Genomic DNA, 27,403 nt, shown 5'->3' on the forward strand with positions numbered 1-27,403 from the left:
TTGGATCCCGGTAGAAAATATCGCGTTGAACGCACGCGTCGTCGCGACGCTATCAATGAGAGTGACAGTGACAGTGACAGTGACCGTCGGTTGGAGAAGCTATATAGAAGTCAAACATAAAGTTCAAACCCTAAATCGAATCATTCATTTTACCTATCAAGAAAGAGATTGCGAGCCATTTGTGCATTGAATTGAAACGGAAATTTCACAAGTTTGTGGCAGTGTTGAATATAAACTACTCCAGGAAGTAGAAAACCATAGCGTTGTAAGCGAAACCACAAAGTGAATCTGTATAAACGCGACATTTAAAACATGTTGAGGAAGCCTAGTACATTCTCGTATATGAATACATTTCATACATTATTATTTGTATGTGTGTAGGTATGTGTGCATGTGCGTGCGAGCACTTTTTGAACGTAACTTTTTGTATCAGTGTGTGACTGGGGTCAATCCCGTGTAAATAAATAATATATTCATTCATGTGTATCTAAAGCCAAATAAACATTTCAATCACAAATATATCAAGTAAATGCATGCATACATATACACAAATGTATGTATACCACACCATATATACATGTGTATTTATGTACATATGTACATGTTCATCTAAATTCATAAATGTTGAAATGTGATGCACCAATAAATAACTCAGTCTCCATAAAAAATTGTGGGCAATATTTAAGGATTAATAAATTATAAAAAAGTGTTTTCAAACCACAAATTAAACTCAAAAACTTGCAATTAAGCCCCCTTTTAGCTTTTCTTTTCTTTTGAATGTGAAAATAAAGGGTGATTTTGTACTTGAGCTGGTTAACTGAAACCGAAACTTCCTCAATCTGATAATTATTAGTGACAGAACTCAAAATAATACCCATAATTGCATAAGTCAAAAAGCGATCGGAAGTGAAGAGAAAAAATAGTTGAAGTGCTTGAGATGTCTGCTATAAACCCGTTTTGTTAAAGAAGTAGGTTTTTAAAAAGATTCTATTGAAATTTGGCGCCAAATTCACAATGCTCATATGATATAAAGTTCTCCGGAAATATCGGAAATTCGTCTTTGAGCGAGCGTCGGCCACGATTGAATTCGTTGTATCAGTTTTTCACAGTGCTATAGGATCGTGCTTCATAGCCATACAAAGATTTTAGTTCATCGATGCACTCTTGTCGCGATAATCCATGTCGAAAATTGTGAAAAATGATCGCACGAAAATGTTCACGAGTTAATTCCATTTTTTGGCCGAGATGAATTTTTTAATTCCCTGTAAATAAAACAATTTATGATTAAATGACAAAACGTTCCGAGTGATGTTATGCTAAAAAAATGTCGAACTTTCCAATGGAAATGTCAGATTGCACCTGGCAACACTTAGTGTTGTCTAGGCCAGAAATATATATAGCAGCCCTCGTATATATAGTAGTGTATAGGGTAACCCTTGTGCTATGGAAGTAAGATCAATTCGTCTTGTTATGCTAAACATACAACTCCAACCGCCTCACAGAACTAGCCCAAATCCATTTATTTGTATCTGATTTCATATAAAGATCAATGTCGTTTGTGTCAATCTGTAAAACATTGCTAGAATCGCGGCTACTAGCCTCAGCCAGGTACAGGACTCAAAGCATTGGTCACGGCTCTTTTTGGTCCCCTTCCTGGTGGTATCCGGAAGGAAGAGATTATTTACAACGTTTTCAACTTCATCGGTCGATTGGTAAACCTTTGCCTACTTGAATATAAACACGTATGTAAAGGGTGTTGTGATCGTGAATTCTTGTAATAAGACCAAACAATTTGAACTAGTGCTTTTCCGGCAGGGGTTTATTAGAAACGTACACACACACGCACACTGTCGGTCCATATTGTTGTTATTTTGCTATAGTTTTATACTTCATTCACAAACTCTATTGAGCGCATGAATGAACAAATGTATGACTGTAGACATGTATATATGTATTTACGGTAGCCGCCAGAAGCATAACGAAAACGTAAGGAAAGAGTGAACAAAAATTAAAAAGTTGTTTTCGTCCGGTGAGGCATTACCTACATGGAGACATATGAACATATACTGTGATGCGAGTAGCAAAGTGTCAAAAAAGAGTCAATGAATTAAAAGTGAATGATATCAGAAAGCCATATGTCCTATAAGTTTACAACAATTCACTATTTATCTTTCTATCATCACTTAGTGATATCGGAGTAGTCTTGAAGTGCTATTGAAGATATTTACATCTGTTTTGTATATGTATATTAAAAACAAATGACTCTGAACAGAGAAGATCTTGTGTTTACAGATTAGCCCCTTCGGTCTGTCGGTTCAAATAAAAATCCTACACCATACCAAATTTGCAGCTTCTTCAAATGGAATGACCGGCTTCGGCATTAATGATCGAAGCTGGCAGAATGATCGCAACGCTCGCACGAATATGCGGGGGCCAACCAAACTGTGTTGGCGTCAAACTTTAAGTGTGCGAGTATGCGACAGGTGTCAAATGCAAATGTGCGAGTGTTTATTGTGAAATGTTGCATATCATAATACTCGTGTGAGGCTTACTCGTAAAAGGCGATGTGATTATTTAATGTACATATTATCTATAATACTTATACTGACGTTTGTGGGCAATTCATTTGTTATATTTGACTCTACTGTGTGGCATATTGTCTCAAACTTAGAACATGAGTGGACGTCCGACAAAGGGCAAGAGCGGAAATTCGTTGATTCATAAGAATTGTCATAAAATAAATTTGGGGATGAGTGAGTTGTGCCGATTTCACGTGATCGTTTGCTAAAACAGGCGCTTCATAAATGGCTACTAGCCATAAATCGGTAAAAAGAATATCCGAGAATATAATATTCAACCGTCATATAAATACTTGGTAGTTTAAACTTGATGGCAGTAGGGGAAGAGACGACTGACTGTAAGCTTATGCAGATGTATTTATTTGTAATTATAATCGCTCATACATATTAAATATGAAGAGGTGTAAGTAATTTGAAGAATTTGTAAGAAGCGTGTTTTAAGAGATGTGTGAGAACAAAAATAGTTTCAGTTATATTTCATTGCATTCAATTCCGACTTCAAATAGATACTACGAAGGGAGTTAAAAATAGTTAAATTCTGATAAGACCCCTGAAAAAAAAGAACCCATATATGTATCTATGTTCCGTTCTAACTGCAATAGATTTTAGTTAAGTTTCCTCAATCTACAAACTAGTATAATATGAGAAAAATTACTGTCTTAATACCATCAAAACTTCCCAAGTGGGTTCGATACTGGTTTGCGATTAATATGAAGCGTGCTGCAAAACCCGGTATCTATTCGATTAATTTTACGTGTTAAAACGCAACCGTCAGTAACAACACTGGGGTGTGTAAGGGAGCATTTACTTTTGATTTTTTTGATTTGATTTCAGCTGCATCTTCAGAGCTATTTAAAATATTGAGAGTTTTTAGAATATATTGCAGTTGATGAAATTTTGAAGAATGCACACGTTGCCATGTTTAAGTTGATTAGTAAAGTTCAAAATCTTATTGATAACGGTTAAAGCGTTGATTATCCAATTGTGTAAAAAAAAATAAAAAATAAGAAATCTCAACGTAAAAAACACTTTTGACCAATTGTCGTTATGAAATCGGTGAACCGTTAGATTACAATTTTCCACAATTAGAATGAAGCTGTTCACGTATATTGTACCTTCAATTCTACAATGGCTGTGCATTCACGGAGCCACGACGCCAGATCGTTTATACGGTAAATACCTCTACATAAAAGGAATCTACACCATTTTACACGTTCACTAATACCTTGCCCATATTTATGTGCAGGGCTGCATTCCGACGAGCTCAAATCCGGCACAATTCTTATTCCGAAACGTGTGAATGAAAATGGCGATTTCCTAACTTTAGATTTGGCGTATCGACATGATCAGAATTATCGCCATGAGCATAGCCGACGTCGACGAAATATTGCCAGAACCATCAGCAAAATTCATTATCGACTGGATGTGGATAATGAAACCATGCATCTCGATTTAGAGTAAGAATTCAAATAATTACACTCTTTCATATTATATTGTACTAGTTTTGAATGTAATGCATTTGCCAATATATTGATATGTATATTGTCCATAACATTGCATTTTGCTGATTATCATCATAAATGTAGACCTCATACTTATTTCCTCGCACCGGATCTGATAATCGAGAGACACCGGCGCGATATCCGTACGCGTAAGGCGGCTGTTCTAAGCACTGATTGTCATTTTCATGGGAAAGTGCGTGGGCAAGAGGAGTCCAATGTGGCGATTTCAACGTGTGAAGGGTTGGTGAGTTTAACTCGATAATACAACACATTTTATACTATATCAGCATGTAATACCAAACATAAGATCGAAAGCTGATTTTTTAAATAAAACAGATTTAGTTGTGGTGGACTTGTTACAAAAATTAATTGGTTGACATTAACGATAGTGTTCTCCTGAGAGACAAACTTTTCGAAATATGTAAAATTATATCATTTTTACATACATTTTATAACGGGGTTTTTAAACTATTTACAAAAATATTAGGTTGGTCATATAAAGACAAACCGTCATGAATACTACATTGAACCCTCGAAGAACGATCCAGCTGACAAATTCAATGGGCATCCTCATGTTTTGTTCCATAGATCGTCTGTGACAGAAAAGGTAAAAAATAGATATAAATATTACTTCATTATAATATAATTTAAAATCTATTAAGAGAGGTTATGATTAGTTGATTACAATTTTCAGAAACATCATTCAAAGTATAAACAAAGAGAAGAATTGATTAGTAACTGTGGCACCAAAGAACCGAAAAGATATGTTGGAACGCGTCTGGAATGGCAAACACATGGGAAAGTATGAACAATCCAATTAAAAACAATATAGATATGTTATTCAAAGAGAAATTTGGTATTAATACTGAATTTGTAGCTATAAACCAACACATTTCTATTACATAATTGTTTTTAAATTTCAACCTAACAATAAATGTGCACACCGCATATATAAACTATATAAACTATTATATATGTATGCATATATTCCTGAAGGTTAAAATTCAAGGCGGTCGAAAATTAAGACAAAAACATTCATTCCGATCACGCCAACGCCACCATCATCACCAACACTCATTACAAGGCACACAAAGAAGATATGCCAGGAAATACAATCAGTCTTCACGAATTAAATTCAAATATGAGACAACTTCAAATGACATTAGCACAGTGAGGCGCCAGTCTCCTTCTGATTCCACCTTGCAAAGTCAAACTGAAAACGGAAACGTGAAGCGCACAAAACGTTCAATTAGCAGTCCACATCATGTGGAGGCTTTAATAGTCGCGGATGCAACCATGGTCGCCTTCCACAGCAAATTGGAGACTTATCTTCTCACCATAATGAACATGGTATCGGCGCTGTATAAAGACCCCAGCATTGGCAATTCAATTGAGATTGTTGTCGTCAAAATAATTCTGTTTGAAGAACATGAAGCTCATCCCGATTTAAACTTGACGCAAAATGCTCAAAAGAATTTGGATAAATTTTGTAGGTGAGTTATTGCGAAACGATTATTTGCATTATTATTTTTTAATTAGCATTAGAGGTTTCTTCCGATCGTTTGGCCTTAAAGATAAGAGAGTGCAGTAGCACTGAGGTAACTAAAATAATATCAGATAATATATGTATGTATGTGATTGGCGTTGCAACCGTTTAGCCGGTTATAGCCGAATCGACGATAGTGCGCCACCTCTCTCTCTCCTTCGCAGTTCGGCGCCAGTTGGAGATCCCAAGTGTAACCAGGTCGCTCTCCACCTGGTCCCTCCAACGGAGTGGAGGCCTTCCCCTTCCTCGGCTTCCTCCGGCGGGTACTGCATCGAACACTTTCAGGGCTGGAGCGTTTTCGTCCATTCGGACAACATGACCTAGCCAGCGTAGCCGCTGTCTTTTTATTCGCTGAACTATGTCAATGTCGTCGTATAACTTGTACAGCTCATCGTTCCATCGTCTGCGGTATTCGCCGTTGCCAATGTTCTGAGGACCATAAATCTTGCGCAAAATTTTCCTCTCGAAAACTTCTAGTGTCGTCTCATCTGATGTTGACATCGTCCAAGCTTCTGCACCGTAAAGCAGGACGGGAATGATAAGCGACTTGTAGAGCTTGATTTTGGTTCGTCGAGAGAGGACTTTACTGTTAAATTGCTTACTCAGTCCAAAGTAGCACCTGTTGGCAAGAGTTATTCTGCGCTGGATTTCGAGGCTGACATTGTTCGTGTTGTTGATGCTGGTTCCCAGGTATACGAAATTACGACCTATAAGTTATTATATGACAGGAGATATTTCGTCTTGTCCTCATTCACCTCCAGACCCATTCGCTTCGCCTCCTTATCCATGCGGGAAAAAGCAGAACAAACGGCGCGGTTGTTGCTTCCGATGATATCAATATCAGATAATATATAGGCTGGGAAAATTGACGATCTACCGTCTTCCTTCGAGTATGAATGTATTCGACTATATAAATTCCATTTTCCATTGATATATTAAAATATCTACTTTGCTTGAAGTATGAATGTAATCGACTATATAAATTCCATTTTCCATTGATATATTATAATATCTACTTTGCTTTTATCCGTAATATATGTACATATATAAATTTGTATTTCGAATAGTTATATATATTACTTTTATGAACTAATTTTGGTCAACACACCAGATGGCAGCACAAACTGAATACGGCCAATGAAAATGATCCATATCATCATGATGTTGCGATACTTATAACTCGGACGAATATTTGCGGCAACAACTGTATGTGAGTGAAATATTCAAGTAGACTCAGTGAACCCCTCTTTGCATTTGATGTATGTGGTATTAAATTTTTTGTTTTATTTATTTTTTGTTCTAAATTTCTAGGACACTCGGATTGGCCAATGTGGGTGGCATGTGCAAACCGAAGCAATCGTGTAGCGTTAACGAAGACAATGGCATCATGCTTTCGCATACGATTGCCCACGAATTGGGACACAAGTAGGTTAAAGTTCGAATTATCTAAATACCCAAAAAAAATTCCCTTTAAATAAATCAAAATATTCATAAAATTATAGCTTATCTTCATAAATAATCCGCATGAATATGCACAAAATAATTCTAACATGACTCTATGCTTTACTGTTAATCATCTATCGTAGTTTCGGCATGTTTCACGATACGGCGAAAATTGGTTGCCATCCTCGAGTGGGTTCGATTGTCCACATAATGACACCAACATTTGGGGCAGATACCCTACAAGTTTCATGGTCAAATTGTAGCCGGAAGTATATTACCCAATTCCTCGAGTATGTGTGTGGTTCTCACAGTTCATTTATTCTTTTTAATCACTGTTTATTTGATTTCACAGCCAAGGTTTCGGAGATTGTCTAGACGATGCTCCCACACCCAAACGAAAATATGTTTACCCAGCCCTACCTCCGGGAGTACTGTTCGATGTCGAAACGCAATGTCGTCTGCAGTTTAATCTAACGGAGGATGACGTCAACGCATCCTCGTGCACTTCTATGGACGAAATTTGCTCAACATTGTGGTGCAGAGTAAACGGCGAATGTATAACTAACCTGCGTCCTACAGCGCCGGGAACAAGTTGTGGCGATGGAAAGGTTGTTGATTAATTTCAATTAATTAATTAATTTCTCTTTTTCATAAATATTGTTAATTTGTGTGATCTGTTGTCTTCTGATTTTTTTAGGGGTGCCTCAATGGAATGTGTATACCAAATGAGCAAGCTCTCCCTGTCAATGGCAGTTGGGGGCCATGGTCTGATTGGAGCGATTGTTCGAGAACTTGTGGTGGAGGTGTGTCGACTCAAAAACGTGAATGCAATAGTCCGGTGCCGGCGAATGGTGGTCTCTTTTGCATTGGTGAAAGAAAAAGGTTCGTCATACTAGCCATTTTTATGCACTCGTTATGCGTTCTAAATACATAGTTTTTGTAGATATAAGATATGTAATTATCAGGCATGCCCGGTGGATGAAGTTAGTTTTCGGGCAAAGCAATGTTCCAAGTATGACAATGTGTATTATCAGGGTTCAATGTATAAATGGCTACCATTCTTCGATAATAGTAAGTAGTCGTGTTTGAGGAAACTCTCGGTTCCTTTTGGTTTTGATGCATTGATTTTGGGATTTGCAGAGAATCCTTGTAAGCTGCTGTGCACTGATGTGGACGATACCCTCATCGCAAATTGGGGAGACACGGTGAAAGATGGTACGCCTTGCGGTGTTGGCACCAAAAATATGTGCATCGATGGAATATGTAAAGTGAGGCAACATAATGAAACATATGTTTTCAATGGTCAATAAATAAAAACTATATGAGTTCATTTAGAAAGTTGGATGTGATTGGGTTTTGGACTCGAACATGCAAGAAGACCAATGTGGAGTGTGCGGTGGAAAGAGTGAAAAATGTAAACTGATAAAAGTGAGTAAGTAATGATATGAAGAGTTTAAAATTATCTTAATGAATTAGACTTTTTAAAAAATAAAACATTTCAGGACATGTTTGAGGAAAACTTAAATATTACCGATGGATACGTAGAGATTATAACAATTCCCTCGAAAGCTCGACATATTACCGTAGAAGAAATAAGCAATTCGAAAATATTTCTCGCTCTTTCAATGGCGAATAGTAGTCATTTTTACCTAAATGGTGATGGTCTTATATCTATGCCAGGGGAATTCAGAATTGCAGGAACGGAGTGTTTGTATGAACGAATAGATGAGCAAGAGATCATAAAAATACCGCAACCGATTGAAAATGCTATAACTGTGCATGTAAGTTATATAAGGGAGATAAGAATAAACAGAGTTGGTTTTACCCATAGGGAATACAGGCTTTAAATATGTATAAAGCTTGATCAACATAACACAATAACACAGCCACATAAAAATACGTTTTTTATTCATGCATTTACAGGCAATAATTCGCGGAGATGGATTAAATGCCAGTATCCGTTATGAATTTGCCTTGCCCGCTCTAAATAACTCGCAAGGAGTGCGGTATTCATGGAAGTTGGGCGAATGGACCGATTGTTCAAGCAGTTGTGGGGGCGGAGTGCAATATCGCATCGCGCATTGCTATGCAGATGGAGAATGTAATGAAAATATATTTTAGTTTTATAAACAATATTTTGAACACAGTGCATATACCCGATTCTATTTAGGGACACCTAGATCAGAATATTGTTGGACCTTTGCGCAAAACAAGAGACCAACGCGGCGTATACGAGTTTGCAATAGACATCAATGCCCGGCCCATTGGTGGACGGGTCCGTGGCAATACTGCCCAGTCACCTGCAAATGGTCAGATGATCTCTCGCCTGTAAGGCGTCGCACTGTCATGTGTTTGGATCAAAAAGAAGTTGTTGTCGAGGATGACCACTGCAATATGACACTAAAACCTCCCAGCACAGAGCCCTGCAGCCATAATTTACCCACGTGTAAAGTGAGCGGTATTATGGATAATGTTGTTTTGCAAATGCAAATGCAAAACCTCTAAGTATTAGTATAATTAATACATACAATTATATGAATATCGTAAATAGATTTATATTGTTTATAGAAATAATTTATGTTTGCTTTTAACATATGTGTGTATGTAGGTTTCCAAAACTCGTTGTAACCATTATTGATAAGAATATTGTACTTACATATTATTTACAATACACAACAATAAACTTGTATAATCTATATTTAATGGATCGTTTATACTTAAAATTTAAATTAAATACTTTTTGTTTTAATATTATTACACTTTTTGTTGTTATTTCTTGCATCGCACGGATGTGTACGTATGTATATATTTACATCTGTAAATCTGTTCTGGTGGAAGACGGTGTCTATTTCGTTTCCGTTTTTGTGGGTGCATTTCCAACACTCAGATGATTACAGCTATTTGAGCCATGCTTTGGGAATGTTATCGTATTTACTTTTGTGTTTAAAATCTTGTGTTGTCTGGCATTTTAACAAAATGCGCAATTTTATCTTTGGGCACTTTGTAGTTGTGCATCCAGCGACTGCCTTTCCGTAATGAGCCGTCAATGCCGTCCTTCCAAACGCCTTGAGGTAAGTAAACTATAAATGGAAGTAAAAAATAATCAATTTGATGTGCATACATTGAGAGAAAAAGAATTGTAAATGAATTTTACCTTCACGTTCATCCGAATCTTTTTCCAAAATTGGAGCCACGATCAATTCTTCTCCTACAGAGAATTCGTCATTTACAAGTAAGCAGGCTGGATCATGGGGATCTAGCATCCATAGTGGCCGCACTAATGGCAATCCTTCGTTCATTGACTCGCTTAGATATTTCTTCAATAACGGTATAACAATTTTTTGTCGTATGGACATCAGTTCCTTAGCCTGATCAGTTATGTAATCGCTTTTGTATTCGGATGGCAAATGGCTGAATTGCATGGATGGCATAAAAGTCATTAATTGCATCCAACGAATAAAAAGGTCCTGTTCGACGAGTTCTGGCTGGCCCAGAGAGTAGAAAGACACCATTTTCTTTAAAGTGCGATTAACATAATAGTCGCCACCAATAGCACCTGGTAAAACGAACGGATAGCCATTAATGCCGTTGTTCAAAACAACGGTTAACAATTCACGCAAACCCTCCCACGAAGAATTAATAGGTGGTGTGCTGAGGAATGTTGGAGGCCTTGGGACAGCACTTGCACTGGAAACGCCAATAAAGCCAACACTCTCCATACTGCTTGTAAAAATTTTGGCATACATATCGGGATTGTCCAGAGTCGTTCGGCACTGATAATAATGCGGTAGATTGTAGCTTGTACCGAGATCCAAATAAAAACTATCCACTTGATATTCTTCTTTTAGCTTTTCCAATTTACTCAGTAACCATGGTATCGAAGCGTTATTCGTAATATCCAACACTCCGGCACTGGAAGAACTCTTGTAACGTGTAAGCGCCGGAATACTTCTGTCCGAGTGGCGTTCATAGATGAGTAATTTGTTCTTAACGGCGTCTTTGAAATTCGGACTGTCTGTACTGATAAATGGCTGTATAGTGAAAACAACTTTAAAACCTCGTCGATGGAGCACCTCGATTGTGTCCTTGAGGGTGGGGAAGCGTTCTTGGTCAACAACGAAATCACCAATATTCCTTTGCCAGAATTCATTTACCAAAATGTGACCCAAACGCATGAAGCCCATCGCGATCACATCCTCAGAATAATTGTATATAGTTGTTTCGTTAATCGACGTCACTTCGCTTTGAAACGGTATTTTCCAAACGGGTTCTTCAATCAGCGAATGAAGAGTATAGATATCAGATTCCTTCAGACCATCCCATAGACTTTGTTGTGTCATCAACATATGTAGGCTACGCATGTCTTCCGTTGTGCAAATTTTATACGTAAGCTCTGGATATTCCGTTAGATGATTGACGAAAGTGAAGTTGTCATTGCGCGCACGAAAGCATAATCTATTCTCTGTTTGATTGACAGAGATATGTAAAGGTGTGCGTTCGTCCACTTGCATTGCCACACCAATCGAATTTATGAAATAACGCTTTACACCGTTGCCGAACTGATGGACCTTACCATCACCACTACCGAACGGCGCATAGTCGAAGTTTGCCGAACTTAAGGACCACTCCATGCCCTTTGTAAAACTACCACCAAACCATAGTCCGTTATCCCTTTTCAACTCATAACAATCCGTTGGATAAATTCCCGAACCCAACGCTTGCCACTGGATGTTATAGCAGCGGAATACATTCATATTTTGGAAACTCATATACAGCCGAGCTATGCCATTCCATTCCAAACAAACACTGCCATCATTTTTCCGTTGATCTTCCAGACAATAAAAAGGTACGCTGTCCTGACTGATGGAGAGGCCCAACTTTCCGGTTATCACCTCCTTGTCTTCGTGACTCAAAATACTGAAAGTACGATCCCTTGAGCTGAATTTGATCTTTTCAAAATACGAGCGCGTTAAAATCTCCCGATGGTAAGTTATATAAGAGTATCCAATCTGGTTTGATAAGAAAATAATAATATCATTACTTATATAGGATATGTCTGTCGTGAATCAAAATGTCTTACCAAGAAGACAATGATGAAAAATAGTATTGTGACGAAAATCTTTATTTTATAGTCCTTGGTTTCACGTTTCTTCTTGCGGATCATTTGCGGGAATGCCTTAAATGAAATATGGAAAAATATGTATGGGGTTAATGTCGCCACTTTCTTGATGTATGTAGTAGTCAATTTACATTCATTTTTTCTCGGAGTAAACTCGCCAATGAATTAACGCTCGTGATAGACGCTTGGTTGCTGGCCACACTGTGGGTGTCGAAGTCACTCGCAAGCATCTCCTTACTATTCAAACGCAAGGCGGGTAGAGGGGCAATCGATGCTCGACGGCGACTCCGAAATGGATCACTGGAAAAATTGTAAAATTGCTCGATTACTGTTCGCGTATACTCGTCAGGGTGTATGTACTGTAATTGTCGTGATTTTGTGATTTAGAGCCCATTAGTTCATAAATTTTAAATAAGCAATATTACGGCCGTAAAACATTGAGTATAAGTAAGTATAAGGCTGATATTAATAAAGATGGTGATTTTTTATAGAATGTATTTATATATTTACACATATTTGTTTGACATTGATTACATTCACATCTGAAACAAACCGGGTATTAAATAATCAAACTCAATCAATTTTTTATTTTAATTAAATTAATTCCATAATCTCGACACTCATTCGTGCTTATACATACATACATCTACCTAAGTGTGTACATATGTACGAATGTGGAAATGCATTCTTAATTGAAATTAGCGGACTTCTCTGCTTACATTCGTTACGTACACTTGTATGTACTCGTATGTATGTATTTTCTATTGGATCTTCTCATGATCTCTCCCACACTATCTCCAGAGTAAGATGCGCGTTGCATTATTATTGTGTTTAGTATGTAATTATGCATTTCATATTCTACATTTAATCAACGTACATTTACCTTATATGCAGCAAATATTGTCGAACCGATCGTTCGACACTCGGTTAACTATTTTTACGCGAAAAATCGACTTTTAGCTGAATAAGTTGGTTGGCAGAACTTACATTTACTTAACGTAGGTGTTGTTGCCTTTTATCAGACAATCTGGCGAGGATTTGCGTTCTTATCGCTAGTAAATTCAATCGAGTACTGAGCTGTTATATCTCTTCTTACTAAGATAAACGCACCGTCTGCACTGAGCACGAATCAGTTCTTAAAGCAAACACTATTAGATGTGCATGCATACATACTTACATCTACATATGTATGATGTATCTCCATTATCCACTTGTGGAAGAAAACACTCCCAAAGTCAAAATTAGCCTGAAATTCGCGTGATTTACAAGTACATATATATTTGGGTATGTATTTGCGACCTGTGTACAAAGGCATAATGTGGGTTGACATTAAAAAAGCTGTAACTCAAGACAATTTAACTTTTTCGTGTATATTTTTCATCAAGTTCAATCGAGTTAGAGCACGGCGTATTTACATTTACATTAATATATTTGAAGTGTTTTTCAGGTATCATTTGAACTGCTCAATTCTGAACATCCTTCCATCTCTCAAATCTTTGGATTGTGAACATAGGAGCTTTTTCTGCTCAAGTCATAATACGCAAATTATTGCAGGTGCAAATTGATTGCGAAATTCATTGATTCATAGTAATTGAACTGGAACTAGCACAGAATTCATTTGATATGAACCTGATCGTATTTTTTGTTTAGATAATATTTTAAGTGTCGTGACTCTTACAGTTAAACATATCCATTGATTTACATACAATACTACTTTTGACATACATATGTATGTGTGTGTGATTTGTTGAAACAAATTGAGTTGTACGGGGTGTGTTAAAAAAATAACGCTTTTTGAAAAAAATATTTATTCATCCGTCTACTTTAATATTCTCGCCTCAAAATAGTCCCCATTCGATAATATGGAATTGTGACAGTGCTACTTTCAATCGTCATCGAAACACTTCTCAAACTAGATTTTTGGGATGGCCTCATTACAGTATTTCTTTTGGCAAAAAATTCACGAACAATCAACGAAGTGTGAGCATTTAGCAAACGAAAATCGCCATGCTTATATAAACTATAGACAAAGTAAGCAATGAACACACCTGAAAATTATACCGAACCTCAGGGGGCTATAGCTACAAAATAAAAAAAATTACGATTGAACTCTCCAAACTCGTTAATTTTGAAATTTTACGATTCCCGTTATTTTTTGAATACACCACGCATATACCATATTAGAAACAATTGTAGGAAACATGGATATCTATTCAACGGCTCAAGGATATTTTCTTAAAAATCACCAATTAAAGTGATAAAAATTGGCTTTTGAGTTGGAATTAATTCTGTCATTGTCACGAACGTTATTGCCTGGGTATAAAGTAACGGTTGCTGGTAACAAGTGGTGCGTAAATATATAATTAAGAAATGATGGACAGTGATTTTAGTCTAACATGCAAGGTATTGAACTGAAGCATGACTGATTGCTAGATAAATTATAAAGAACATGTTTGTATGCATACAAACACATACTCGTATACATTTGTATGTACTATGTGCATATATTATTAAAATTGAAATACAAACCGATATTTTCGACGCCCGCCGCCATACTCCTCATCGTCACTCTCTTCGTCATTCTGGTTTATTGATGATACACTCGTTTCCGGTACATTTGGAGTGACCGAGCCGCAGCTGTCACCGTTTATCTGTCAAAGAAAGTTGATTAATCGTCAACAAAATTAGAATCTTTAATTAAGGACACTTAAAAATCACTGTAAAGTGTTGAAAGTTTCGGTATCTAATCTATAATTCATTCGCGAATACCTGCCTTATCCAAATCTCTATAGACACTTAGACTTAGATTGACGCACTCATCACTACAGTTGAGTAAAGAAATCACCGATTGACTTGTATAGTAGGAGTCATAATCGGTTGTATTAACATTCGTATTTGCAGAATAATTCGTCATTTTCGAAATGCATGAGATGAAATTAACCGATTGTGAGTAAGAGATGCTCAATGTTCAATGCTTCGAAATGCACATGTTTGTTTGTATTTACGAGGAAATATATGTATGTATGTATAAAATTGTATTGAGCCCGTCAGTTTTAAACTAATAAAGACTATGAGTTAATTAAATTAAATTCTCTTTGACAGCCCACAATATTCTCGATCAATTGCTGCTAATAAACTGATGTCGAAATTCAAAACGAACTTCAATAAACTACAGGCCGTGTTCACCATTGTAAAATATGAAAAGGCCAAGCAAATAGTCCAAATCAACTCGAGCGCGCAAATCGATGTGAGCGTGGAGTATGAGAGCGAAAATTAATTGTTGTGAAAATTTACAAATGGGTGCTATATAATGCCGCTAAGCGTGAACCGGTGCGCGAAGATAAGCCATTGATGAGCTACAGGATTTAGAATAACACGATTAGTACATACTTACATATTTTCCTATAAACATATGTATGTATGTAGGTGATGAGCCAAAGTATACATTAGATCGGATCACTGCTATACAGCTGATTTGTTTTCAATTCATACTTTGAAAATGTTGCACTTTTATTTCAATAATAGCGTTTTCTTTTCTAAAAGATTCAACATTTATTCGGCCCTGTACTCGGGTTTTCAAATTGTGAGTGAGAGTTAACCAGCATAATAGCATGACACTTGTCTGTTCTTTTATCATGTAAAAAATGGAACACATTCGAAGAGGTAATGTTGAAATACAAAGAAGCAGCATTTTCATTGAGAAAAAAACGCTATACGTAACAGTAACAAGAAAGCTAAAGAATAATGAATTGAATTAAGTTTAAGTAATAAAAATTACTTCATTGCTGACTTACAATCTGAAATCTTTAAAGTGGGCAATAATTTCTTAGAAAAAAATGCTCCTCAACTGGAAATAATTCATACATCTGTGCATATAGCCACCAGAGAGCAGCTTCGGGTATGTTCGAGTGTGTTCAATCACACTAGCTTAAATTCGGTACGAGTGTGTCGTAACACTCTTCAAACACGTGCGAAAATAACGCAAACGAACAATCAAGACGGTCCTATCTTCGAGTGCAAGCAGCAAACTCGGATTTTATGTATATTATATTTTCGGGTGTGTCGTGCACGTGTTGATTGTGATCGAAACACTCGAGTGGCACTCGAAGACCAAAAAATAATAGATAAACATACGTAAACACATATGTATGTACATATGTTGGCGTCGGGATGACGCGTTCTGTCTTAGCTTTTTTGGTTGAATAATTTGAATATTAGACGTACATAGTACATATTATAAAAGAATAATTCAATTTAAGAATAGAATTCACTCAAGACTTATTTTATTTATTAATTTATAAATCATAAATAAAAAACATTTTATTGCACTTAAATATTTTAATTTTTTTTAAATCACAAATTTCAGGTGTAGACCAGATAAGGTGTTTGTGCCATTGGAAATGTTCTCACAACCCGAATTTTCTATCGTTGTCATTATGAATTATAAAAAGTAAACAAAACAAACAAAACCAATAATCGTTGACAATCACTACGCAATAATTGCATGACTGCCAATTACATACATACATATTCTGAAATTTTGTGCACACTCGTGTGTGACTCGATCACATTCAATACGATCGGGTTAGAGTGCTAGCTCGTTCACAAACGAGTGTCAACTCGGCACTCTGTTAAAACAAGCATATATGCTTGTGTTTCGAGTGTCGCGAAAGGCTCGTTCGTTTTGAACATATCTCCAAACGATCAATACGTGTATTCATACCGAAAAGTTTAATCAAACAAAATCAGAGTGGACATTCGAGTGTGCACGAAAATGATATATCCGTTGCAGCTCTCTGATAGCCACCTTACGCCCAGTATTTGCTATTCCGTTGTGATCCGTGTAAAGCTTAATGGTTATGGCATAGTTTTAGGCTCAGCTCGTTAAGTCTGCACAGTAGGCTTATAATGAAATGGTGGATTTAGTTTCCTTATGGGCTTCATAATGGTAGCTAACAGTAACCTGCGCTATTTCCTTTTGGATTGATGCAACTACAAATATGTCAACAACTTATAACATTTCATTTTAGGGTTTTATTGAGTTCAAAGGTACATACATATGTCCAATCAAATAAAGAATCAGTTGTAAGTGGAGTCGTGAACGTAGGGTATCAAGAAAATATGTGATTATGAGACCTGATGATGTCAAACTCATTTTATTGCATGTGAATACCGCTAAACACATCGTTTTAGCTGGATGCATCATTGTTTTAATGATGATGATTTAATCGACACATGTACAGGCCTTATATCTGTGCGGTGTGCCCTGTAGGGATTCCACATTTACCAGGAAAACATTTGTAATTGAGTTTCTTATCTAGTACTTATACATATGTACAATTGTACCATATTAATAACCATGAATATTCAGAATGGAATGGCCTCCTTAATTAATTGACTAGTCTTCCATTTAAACTATTTTGTATATATTTTGTTATGGTTTTTTATATTTTTTATTATTGTGTATAATCATTTGCGAATGGATATTTATGCGCATTTCAATGTACGACAAGGTTCACCCTTAATGGGTGCAGCTTTCATAAATTACTTCTTATTTACTGCGCGTTTTTATCTCCCATGAGTACTTCAAGCGATTTCAGACGACAATGGCAGTTTTTATGGACGGAAATAATTATAAACATCACAACCTGTCGAGTGCAAATGTACACACATAAATCTATAAAAGCACACATCTGTACATATGTATGTATATGATAATTATAGACCCAGTGGAGAAATAAACGTTTACGAGTGCAATATGTAACGGTCATTTTCTTGCTCTACAACGATGACATAGAAAAGTATCACTTCACTTCAAAATTTCTTATCTATTTTCATTACATTTTAGAAATGATAAATGCTTGTATTGAATTCAAATCAATACGAGTATTTGAAGCACTAACCAACATGATGCTATTAAATATAATAGTAATTCTTTACGACTATGCATTAAATTAGTATTAAGAAAATCAATTAATTTAAACAGAACGTTTAATACGACTAACCTTCAGCGCACTAGAATGGCTTTATTCTCGAGTATTCGCAAGAGATGTGGAAGGATAAATTTCTACTAAAGACACAGTCCAAAGAAGTAAGCAAAGTGGAGTGAATGCTGGTCTCAAACATTCCTATATCGCTTACTTTAGGATTAATATTTCCATTTCAAACATTTCATGCGACTTTTGGCTATTTGAAAGCGAATTTCATCTCATATTTCCCACTGGGATTCTATGAGCACACAAACACATATATGCCGTTGCATGTATGTGTGGGTATGACTGTATTTATTTGAGAATCAAAATGTTCTTTAAAATTAACAGACGTACATACATATGTAGCTAATTAATATAAAAACTTGAGTAAACGTGATTTTCGTTATACTAATTGGAGTTATTTTGTTAAATCAAAATATAAATTATGCTTCTAGGACTCACATAAATTCTGGTATTTCGAAATGTGGTCGAATACTTTATTGTAAATGTCCATAGATTTAAAGTTCGATGTTGTTGTGTTCAAATGAATACTTACACTCTCACTCTTTTCCTCTTCGCTGAGAGCATCCTGTTCCTGCATTTGATATTTCAGCCGCAAGCCTTCGAGATCAATGGCGTCGATGCCCATTGGTAGAGATATAGAGTTTCGTCGCAAGCTCCTGCCTATCGGTTCGACGTTGCTGCTATACATTTCCGGCGATTCTGCATAACCTGAATGCATTTGATTGTCTGGCGATGGTTCGCTTGTGTTGTCCCTTTCGTCCACCTGAATGACGATCGGCAAGTTGACATTTCGCCTGGCAGCGAAGCCACGCTCCGCGCTGCCTTCGCTTGACCGAGTTTCGTCGACATTACCGCTTTTGCTGGAAGTTGCACTGCAAATGTCGCTTGTGCTGGAATCATTGAGTCTATCCATATAGGGAATACTGCTTTCACTTTCAGTGCTCGGTGGCCGTGCGCTTTGCCCATTCGTTAGCAGGGGCTTGCGTTGTTCGCTGTTCTCATACTGTTCTTTACTGTATTCTCTGTCGTTCATTTTGAGTGCTTAGTTAATTGCTATGCTAATTAATTCGTATACATATTTCACATAAATTCGCACATTTATTCGTGTTTTTCTCCGTGATAGATATATTAAAAACTTGATTCAATACGTTTTATATGAATGAAATGTTTATCAATAGAAGGCGTAACTGTAAAAAGGTATGATGGAATAGAATCAGAATAAATATCTGAAAATCATTATTAATTAAAATTAATCAATAAAATCAATCTGTCCCTATATTTAGATTAGCATAATCTTAATTTCATTTCTAACAATTTTTTTATTTTGGTTTCTAAAATTGGTTTTGGCTTTAATATTCGAGACTCCCAAACAACACTCTGTAAATCCGTACACCTTATACCCTGTACACATGGTACATATCTAGATTATTTATGAATTTATTTACTAAACACTTAAAGAGTAGTTAATGACATTTCATAATTTATAATTTGCTATTTTTGTTTACTATGGCGATGACGTAAGCCTACCTCTTACCCCTTATCGGGTACACAAATTTTCCACCTGCATATATTAAATTGTGTATATTATTTATTGCCAATCAACATTATAATTTAAAACGAAATAAAAAAAACAAAAAAAAAAAACCTAAATAAAAATTTATAACATCTTTCACACAGTTTGTATGTTTTATGTGTACGACATGGATAAGTTTATATTTATGCCGTTCCATTAGAGAGTAGACTCCTCTACTTGTAATATCCTGGTATGTGTGTTTGAACATTCTCCATTAAACAATATTAACTTGAATGACTTTCCGGTGAATGATCACTTTTTGCAATATTGACAAAGAAGATTTCGAAAGAGAAAGCTTTGAACAACAGCTCATTTTAATTACTATTGCCAAAACGTTTGGGTGCAGTCGAATATAATATTCTCTCACAATTCGAAATGAAGAAAGGCGAAGAAATATTTTCTGGTCAGCAAAACCAAAATATGATACATTGGAACAAAATCAATTTAAGTCATATTTCCCTCGTTTCTACGAATATTTACGATGTTATTCGTTTTTCGATAGTGAGTTATCACACTTTTAGTAATTTTCACATAACCTTTGTAGGAGAGGTGGGCGTTGTTATTGTCCGATTTCAACAATTTTCATGGTGTGTGATGGGGTACGTAAGGGACCCGACTGCAGAAAGTTTGGTTGATATATGTAGTTTTATTGGTTTGAGAGATATATACAAAAAACCTATTTGGGGGGCGGGGCCACGCCCACTTCCACTATGTTTACGAATGGTGTTTTGTAGACGTGTAACTGGAACGATTCCACTCATAGTACTCTACATAGTGCTAGTGAACGCATTTACCAAGTTTAACGAAAATATCATAATTCTTAATGAAGTTACCGCTTGTACGGAATACATTGCACATGCGTCTGTATTTTAAGAGTGTCGAAACCAGATCAATGGCTTAGGTCAACGCACGATAAGACTTGAAAGCAAAATGGTAAATTGTGAAAAACTGACAACAGTGTCAGTTGTAGCCATGAATCGTTAATCGAGTCGAATTCAAACCAAACAAGTATAATAATCTCGCAATAGGCCGGTTGATATTGCACTGACATTGTGAGTGATGTGTTTATGATTTGGCAAAACTGCTGACGGCATATAGTAGTGTTTTATACATTCGTAGCAAATATTAACAAAATGGATTTAATGTGCCGATTTATGAATTAATACCCACACATATACATATGTACATATATGTAAATACATAAAAAAATGTGAGGCACTGCAATGTTTACAGCATGTTCGAATAGTACCACGCCCGCGTCGATGCAGATTTCAAAGAAAATAAGCATATACCTAATCTAATTTTGCTATATAATTTTGCTTTAGGGATTTTGAAACATCGCATGCATCACATACTGTTTGTATTTCATTTCTGCACTTAATGAAAATCATCAATAAAACTTTAACGATCAACGCGGTCAACAATTCGTTATAAGTAACGTTTCGAAAACAGCTAAGGTCGAAAAATATCAAATTTTCTCATAAAGACGGAACAGAGGAACCAATGATGTCAATTGGTGTAATTTCATCGAACACACCACCATCTGTGGGTGGATAAGAGGTGCGAATGTTCTGATTCCAAGTGTCCCTTTCCTTCCACAGCTTGTAAAACGTTTATTTATTGGCATAGAAATGAAAGCCCAATCGCCGTTTTAACGGAATTATAAAAACTTTAAAGCCGTGTTATTGAAAATTTACCTCGTACACATTTGTATTTATACAAAACATTATTAAACACATATGTGCATGTGAATAGTATGTTTGCGGCGTCATGAATAATTAATATTCCAAATGAATGCAGATAGCAACTAAGTCGTTAGGTCTGACTATCAAGTAGGTGTTTAAGTAGGACCGTCAACGTTTACAACCTGCGGAATAATTACGAATTCTATATATTTTTCCACAACGTAAGGTCTCCGGTAATTAGCGAAAAACATTCAGAGTTAATGTGTATGTGTTTATTGCAAATACAATATGCGTGTTTATTTGGATGAGCAAAATAAAGTTAACCAATAGATTATGGTCATCAAATCTATTATGGACAAATCTATGCATTTGTCGATATTTCCAATGGCTTTATATGGATGATATTAATTATGTACATACAGTGGAACTTCCATTACACGAATTTCTATAACTCAAAGTTCTCCATAACTCGAACTCTTGAAGCGGCAATAGAAGGCAACTTTCATACAAATTTCCTTCCATAAATCGAACTTTTCGACAAGGCATAATACAAAATTTAAAATTTTACTGTCGAGGCAGAATTTTAAAAGAGTCTCTCTATATCGCATGGAGGCTAACAAAAAATTTGATATCATACTTATGGATTGCATAAATCATGTAACAAAGGCATGGGATACAGACTACAAGAGCCAAACAATAGCAAAATACAACAAACAAAATTACAGAAAACATCTTTTATCGTATGTCCATAAAAATTTTTGCGAAGTAAATAAATAGAACTGTGTATAAATCTTTATTTTTGAGTTTTTTGAAAATTTATTTGTTTTAATGAAAATTCTGTACCTCGAAGTTTTTTTGTGGATTATGGTGATCCGAGTTAGAGAAGTTCTACTGTATATGTATAACTATTCTAAAGCGTCTCAATTCACTTTTTGTTTTTTGTTAAAACTGGCTATATAGACGACCAGAGCATCCAGATTCCTTAAGTCCAGCATAAATCCCGTTTTACTTTACTCCTTTTCTTTTTTGTTATTAGAATGCTTCTAATATATTTGCTTTATTATATTTATATTTTTTTATATGAGTTCTGTAAAACCTAAATCAAACAGGCAGCAAAAAGTGTCTTATTGCGGTTTGAGCTGTTTCGATATATACATCAATTTAATGGAGTAAAGCTAAAAGATCCACTCATTGTACATGTAAGAACTCAAAATTAACGCAGTTCAAGTGTCATCAGCTCTGTGTATTTGGCCAATCTTTGTATCTAAGCTTGGAAATCTACAACCACATTTTATTTATAATGACTATATCAAAAAAATATGGATTTCGAATTTAAAGAGATTTGTGCATGATTTTTTAATAATTTCGAAATCGCTTGGAACTAGCACTTCACTCATTTACACAGACATACTGAAGCTAATGCAAATCATAAAAAAGTCACCGAAATATTAAAGTTCCCCGACGGAAAGGGTTATTTCAAAGCGAAATGAGTGTTTAAATCAAATAATACTAACTCTTTCAACCACTTGTGAGTCAAACTTTTTTGTACCGAAACTGTGCAGCGCGAGCTTTGCGATCGTTTCCGAGCAATTCTATTTACGTGTGCGCACCGTGTAGACTTCGAAGCCACTGTGAGCCGTTAACGTTGTTTTGCATCTATACAAAGATTACAAAGTCGACAAGCGTAGCGATTCTGAGCGCATTCTCAGCGGCTCCGGCGCACCAACACACTGGCAGCCAGTGATACGAGTGATAAAAACACTCAATAGCCGCGCATACGTAGCTGCACTGTGTCAGGCATTCCAATTATAAGTGGGTAAACATTGGTAAGCGAAGAAGTTATCATCCTCGCGGGTTCACAACACGCTTGCATACACGCGTATGGCCTAAAAGTTTGGCAATAACTTCGCTTCTCGCTAATTATCAGCGTACACTGACGTAAATATGCATGGCTGTATGTGTGTGTATGTATGTCTGTATGTTAACTAACACGCACACAGTTTTCACGAGTCGCTGATAATTGGCACTGTAAAGATTCGGTTGAGATAATATTTGTTGTGTCCCTTGCATGCCTCTCTTATCTGTGTGATGAAGCCGCTCGATAGCCGTTTATAGCAACACATGACTACATTCATAGTCGTGATTTACGATTCTTCCAAAGTATACAATACATACATAGATACATACAATGTACTCAGGCACATTTTAAGAACGATTTATAACACGAAGAGCCTGTTCAGATCGCTGCGCTGTATGCTAAAAAGGCTTTGAGAATTTGGTAATATTACGCATGCGACCGGTAAACCCTGTCAGCGCTGGGTTGCAAAGTGAATAACTCAATTAATTAATGACGCCTTTATTGGATGTGATAACTAGACCACTCCTCCTCCTCACTCTCCTTTTAGCTTATTTTAATATGCTATATAGATTAAACGACGATCAACTCTATTTGCATTGCATCCATATATAATATGAATGTATGTATGTATGTATGTATGTATTGTTGTAGGCAAGCTATTAAGCGGCAGTCGCTTTGAGCTATTATTGATTCAACTAATTAACCGCATTAAGAGTAGCTTAAATGACAAACACATTTTGTATTTACTTCAATTTATAATTAGCTAAAGATCTCATAGCCTCTTATCACTATAATTATCAATATCTTTAGTCAATATTTGCATAGGCTTGACTATAACTGATAGCGTTAATTGAAAATTTGAAAAACGCTCCAGTTGTGTTGTGTTTACATTACAAATGCATACATACATATGTACATGTGTTATATACGTCATATACAGTGCTTGTATTCGAGGGCTATAGACAAACGATTGTCACACAAATACAGGTGTTTAAGGTATTTAAGATCATATTCAGATCGGTGGCCTGCCATATTTCATAGCCAATACAGCGCTTCGGTTAAGCCTCATTTTGAAGGTAAAGCTGTTGGCAGTATAGGTTAGTATTAGGTTTTAATTTAGGATCGCATTATAATTTTATTCACAAGTCAAGTAATCCCATTCGATAAATAAGTGAGTCGCATTGTATTTAGACGCAGTTTATTTTATTGGCAATAATAATAAAAAATAATAATTTAAATAATCACAATATATGTTCATAACGTAAATCTAAAACGTGATAGTGAATTTCTAAATGTAAGACAGCAACTGCCTGAAATATATAATAAATGTCTGTATATTCATTAATGGAAGAGATCTAAACATTTTAGCTTCGAATTAGTTCTTTTTCGAGTTTTGTTAGAGAATTTCGTTACAAATTCATAAATCACATTTACTGTAGTAATAAGCAGTTGTTGTTTAGATATTCTCAAGCAGTGGATACATAATTTCGAAAGGCCGAAATATTCAAACAAAAACCTTTTATCGTTCTTTGATCTACGAAACTAGTTGCTATGCATGAATATATTGATTTAAGCAAAACATTATATTGACAATCTATAAATATGTATGTATAATAAAGGTAATAGAATTAAATTCATGTTAATATGAGAATTGTAACAATCTATTTTATACTTAAGTTAAAATGTTATATTTGCTCGTATTTTCGCGTTTTTCATTTGAGTTTTGATGCATCAGCAGAGCTTAAAGAAGCTTTAGGAATATGTTTTTTGTCAGGATTAACATTTTCTGTTCGTTTCTAATTTTATTCAGTAAATGCATTCAGTTGTTACCGTTATACTCATATAAACTCGTCTGATGCCTACTCATTTTAACTACATAAGGAATGTCAGAGCCAGAACTAGTTGGCTAGTTGGCTAGTATAACATAATAATCAATAATAATATAATGTAATGGCCACATTTGTTTTCTTTTCAAAGAACAATTTGTAATTATCATGAATCTATAGAATATCACTATGTTTCGAAATCAATATAATTTGTAGGTGTACTGTGAAATAAGCGGTATTTTCTGTATATATATACGCAAACGCTTCATTGAATATGCGTGAAATTTACATGTACGAGTATGTGCTTATGAAGTGTATTATGTGTGTGAGTTCTACTTGAGAATTCCTTGTCCTCACTCTTAATGCTTCGAATTATATTCAAACTGATATAAAATGAATACAAGTTTATTTATAAATGATTATAGGGTATATATGTATTTAATGCTTCTATATTGACAATATCTCAGGCTCACAATATGTTTTATTTCTAGAATTATAGAGAAACAACATGCAATCTGAAACTGATCGCACGAATATATTCAATATTTGTTTATCCATTTTTCGCATTCTATATTTGAAACCTTTTGAGGAACAATAAAGAACTCTGAAAAATATATCGAGAATACGAATTCGTCAAAAGCAGACAACAAAATAATTCTCATTTTGGATACTTTCTGTTGCTGAATATTCTTGGTTTGTACTCATAACATAGAAGTATTATATACATACAGATAGATTATTACAGCTTTTCTGTATTTAGGTTTGTTCGTTTTACGATTTATGTTAAATTTACATGAGACATTGTAGCAGAATGTTCCTAGTCCTCTACAAATATAATTCATTTAGGTTGTAACTGTCATTTACTTTGGGACAATGCTCGTGCATTTTAACTTTGTAGCTATTTTAACGCTTTTTAGAGTTTTAATTCATAAACAATTTGTTTTCATTTGATTATCACTCGTAAGCAATGATTATTTATATTTTCGTTAATTGCTTTGTCAATGTAATTTTCGCTATATTTTGTTCTACTATGGAGTACGTTAATTTGCTTCCTTAGAAATTGACAACAATTTTAATATTAATTTCTTTTAAACAGCTTACATTAATTTTTAATGAATTTACGTTAAAAGCAATTTTATCTTAGTGCGAAATGCCAATTTGTTCACATTGGAAATTGTTATGGTGCATTTAAATACATGTACGCATACATACATGTACATATGTATGTATATGTATTTACATTTTACTTAATTTTAAAACCCGCCAATTCTGTCTTATATGTATGTAGTTATGTTTTATGATGCAATGCATGCAAAGCTCGTCAACCGATTCAACAATTAGGGTTGGACTGCTCAAATTACTTAATACTTGAAAAATATATACATTTATATATATTCGAGATGTTATGGCCGTTCATTCAATGCAAAAATTAAGTGTATATGATTTTCAGACCACTTTCTACTAAGTACACGAAAGAATTCACTTGACGGAGTTGACGGGCGGTGAGGAAATGACAGAAGTGGAAAATGTTGTAGCTTTCAGATACTGATTATCAACGAGTGTGTAAATAGTGAAATGCTAAGTGATAATGAGTTAATGCTGTGAAATGCCTAAATGGTTGTAAAACTAGAATAAATCGAAGCCCACGCTCAAGCGTTGTGAATGCGTTTTTGTTAATCACCAGTGTCTTCCCACTTTCGTTCCTCCACTATTCGATCGAAACAATCCGCTAAAAATGAATGCTGCAATTTTCGAGAACCAATAAGAAATTTGTTTGTCTGGTTTAAACTGTAAAGCGTACTTACATATGGCGTATATACTTTAACCCAACGTGCCGGTTTGTCCGGACGATTGTATTGAAAGCAGAAAGACATGGACTCCTCGTCACTCTCCCACCGTGTTATGCTCTCCCATGTTAGCTCAACCATTTGCGCCTCCATTGAACCATCTTCCCGACAAGCATGCAGACGGAAGCTTTTTATACCTAATGACAAGCAAAAACATCATAAATTAGAAAATAATTTTACGAACAAACTAAATTCTATATGTTTAACGAACTCCATAGCCATATTTATTCTACTTACCGACAGCTGGTATAACATGTCCCTCTTTGCGACTATCACAGGCACAATGCGGAAATACAACATCACCGTATCCGGGTAATGTTCGCGCCAATGCCAAATATTCCGATGCTTTCTTCGCATCTTGCAAGGCCTTTAACTCGTATAGGCGCCCTTCGGCGCGTATATACCCACGATTAACTTCATCGACCGCCT

The 27,403-nt window shown here is 35.6% G+C and overlaps 3 protein-coding genes across 10 annotated transcripts in view; 1 reads left to right on the forward strand and 2 right to left on the reverse strand.

Annotated features, from left to right (window-relative positions):
- Nucleotides 1-9,829, forward strand: LOC105212790 (A disintegrin and metalloproteinase with thrombospondin motifs 7). Of its 3 annotated transcripts, none has more exons than XM_011185053.3 (18): nt 3-381; nt 3,454-3,751; nt 3,826-4,036; nt 4,166-4,325; nt 4,569-4,688; nt 4,776-4,883; nt 5,078-5,574; nt 6,739-6,837; nt 6,939-7,052; nt 7,214-7,360; nt 7,423-7,678; nt 7,768-7,952; nt 8,014-8,141; nt 8,211-8,338; nt 8,406-8,502; nt 8,547-8,851; nt 8,994-9,171; nt 9,241-9,829. In XM_011185053.3, the coding sequence occupies exons 2-18, from the start codon at nt 3,670-3,672 to the stop codon at nt 9,573-9,575; spliced, it is 3,150 nt and encodes a 1,049-aa protein (XP_011183355.2). In that variant the 5' UTR covers nt 3-381; nt 3,454-3,669; the 3' UTR covers nt 9,576-9,829. The 3 variants fall into 3 exon arrangements, with proteins under 3 accessions (XP_028896402.1, XP_011183355.2, XP_028896396.2); XM_029040563.2 differs by having other exon boundaries at nt 4-381; nt 8,406-8,498; nt 8,573-8,851; XM_029040569.2 differs by lacking the exons at nt 8,994-9,171; nt 9,241-9,829 and having other exon boundaries at nt 1-381; nt 8,573-8,632.
- LOC105212789 (myogenesis-regulating glycosidase) lies at nt 9,808-23,086 on the reverse strand. 6 transcript variants are annotated; one of them, XM_054231955.1, is made up of 6 exons: nt 22,958-23,086; nt 14,719-14,840; nt 12,321-12,489; nt 12,151-12,246; nt 10,225-12,079; nt 9,808-10,150 (listed from the first exon to the last, which is right to left on the reverse strand). In XM_054231955.1, the coding sequence occupies exons 3-6, from the start codon at nt 12,417-12,419 to the stop codon at nt 10,014-10,016; spliced, it is 2,187 nt and encodes a 728-aa protein (XP_054087930.1). In that variant the 5' UTR covers nt 12,420-12,489; nt 14,719-14,840; nt 22,958-23,086; the 3' UTR covers nt 9,808-10,013. The 6 variants fall into 6 exon arrangements, with proteins under 6 accessions (XP_054087930.1, XP_028896406.2, XP_028896408.1 ...); XM_029040573.2 differs by lacking the exon at nt 22,958-23,086 and adding an exon at nt 18,718-19,229; XM_029040575.2 differs by lacking the exon at nt 22,958-23,086 and adding an exon at nt 14,963-15,420.
- Snx27_0 (sorting nexin-27) overlaps nt 19,162-27,403 on the reverse strand; it is an 11,055-nt gene continuing 2,813 nt past the window's right edge. Inside the window, exons 6-9 of the mRNA XM_011185060.3 lie at nt 27,212-27,401; nt 26,933-27,111; nt 22,958-26,869; nt 19,162-19,372 (exon numbers count right to left, since the gene is read on the reverse strand). Of these exons, the coding sequence (XP_011183362.1) occupies nt 26,801-26,869; nt 26,933-27,111; nt 27,212-27,401 (438 nt within the window). The 3' untranslated portion in view covers nt 19,162-19,372; nt 22,958-26,800. The remainder of the gene's footprint in view (nt 19,373-22,957; nt 26,870-26,932; nt 27,112-27,211; nt 27,402-27,403) is intronic.

This window comes from Zeugodacus cucurbitae, chromosome 5 (assembly GCF_028554725.1).
Source record: "Zeugodacus cucurbitae isolate PBARC_wt_2022May chromosome 5, idZeuCucr1.2, whole genome shotgun sequence".
Classification (NCBI taxonomy): Eukaryota; Metazoa; Arthropoda; class Insecta; order Diptera; family Tephritidae; genus Zeugodacus; species Zeugodacus cucurbitae.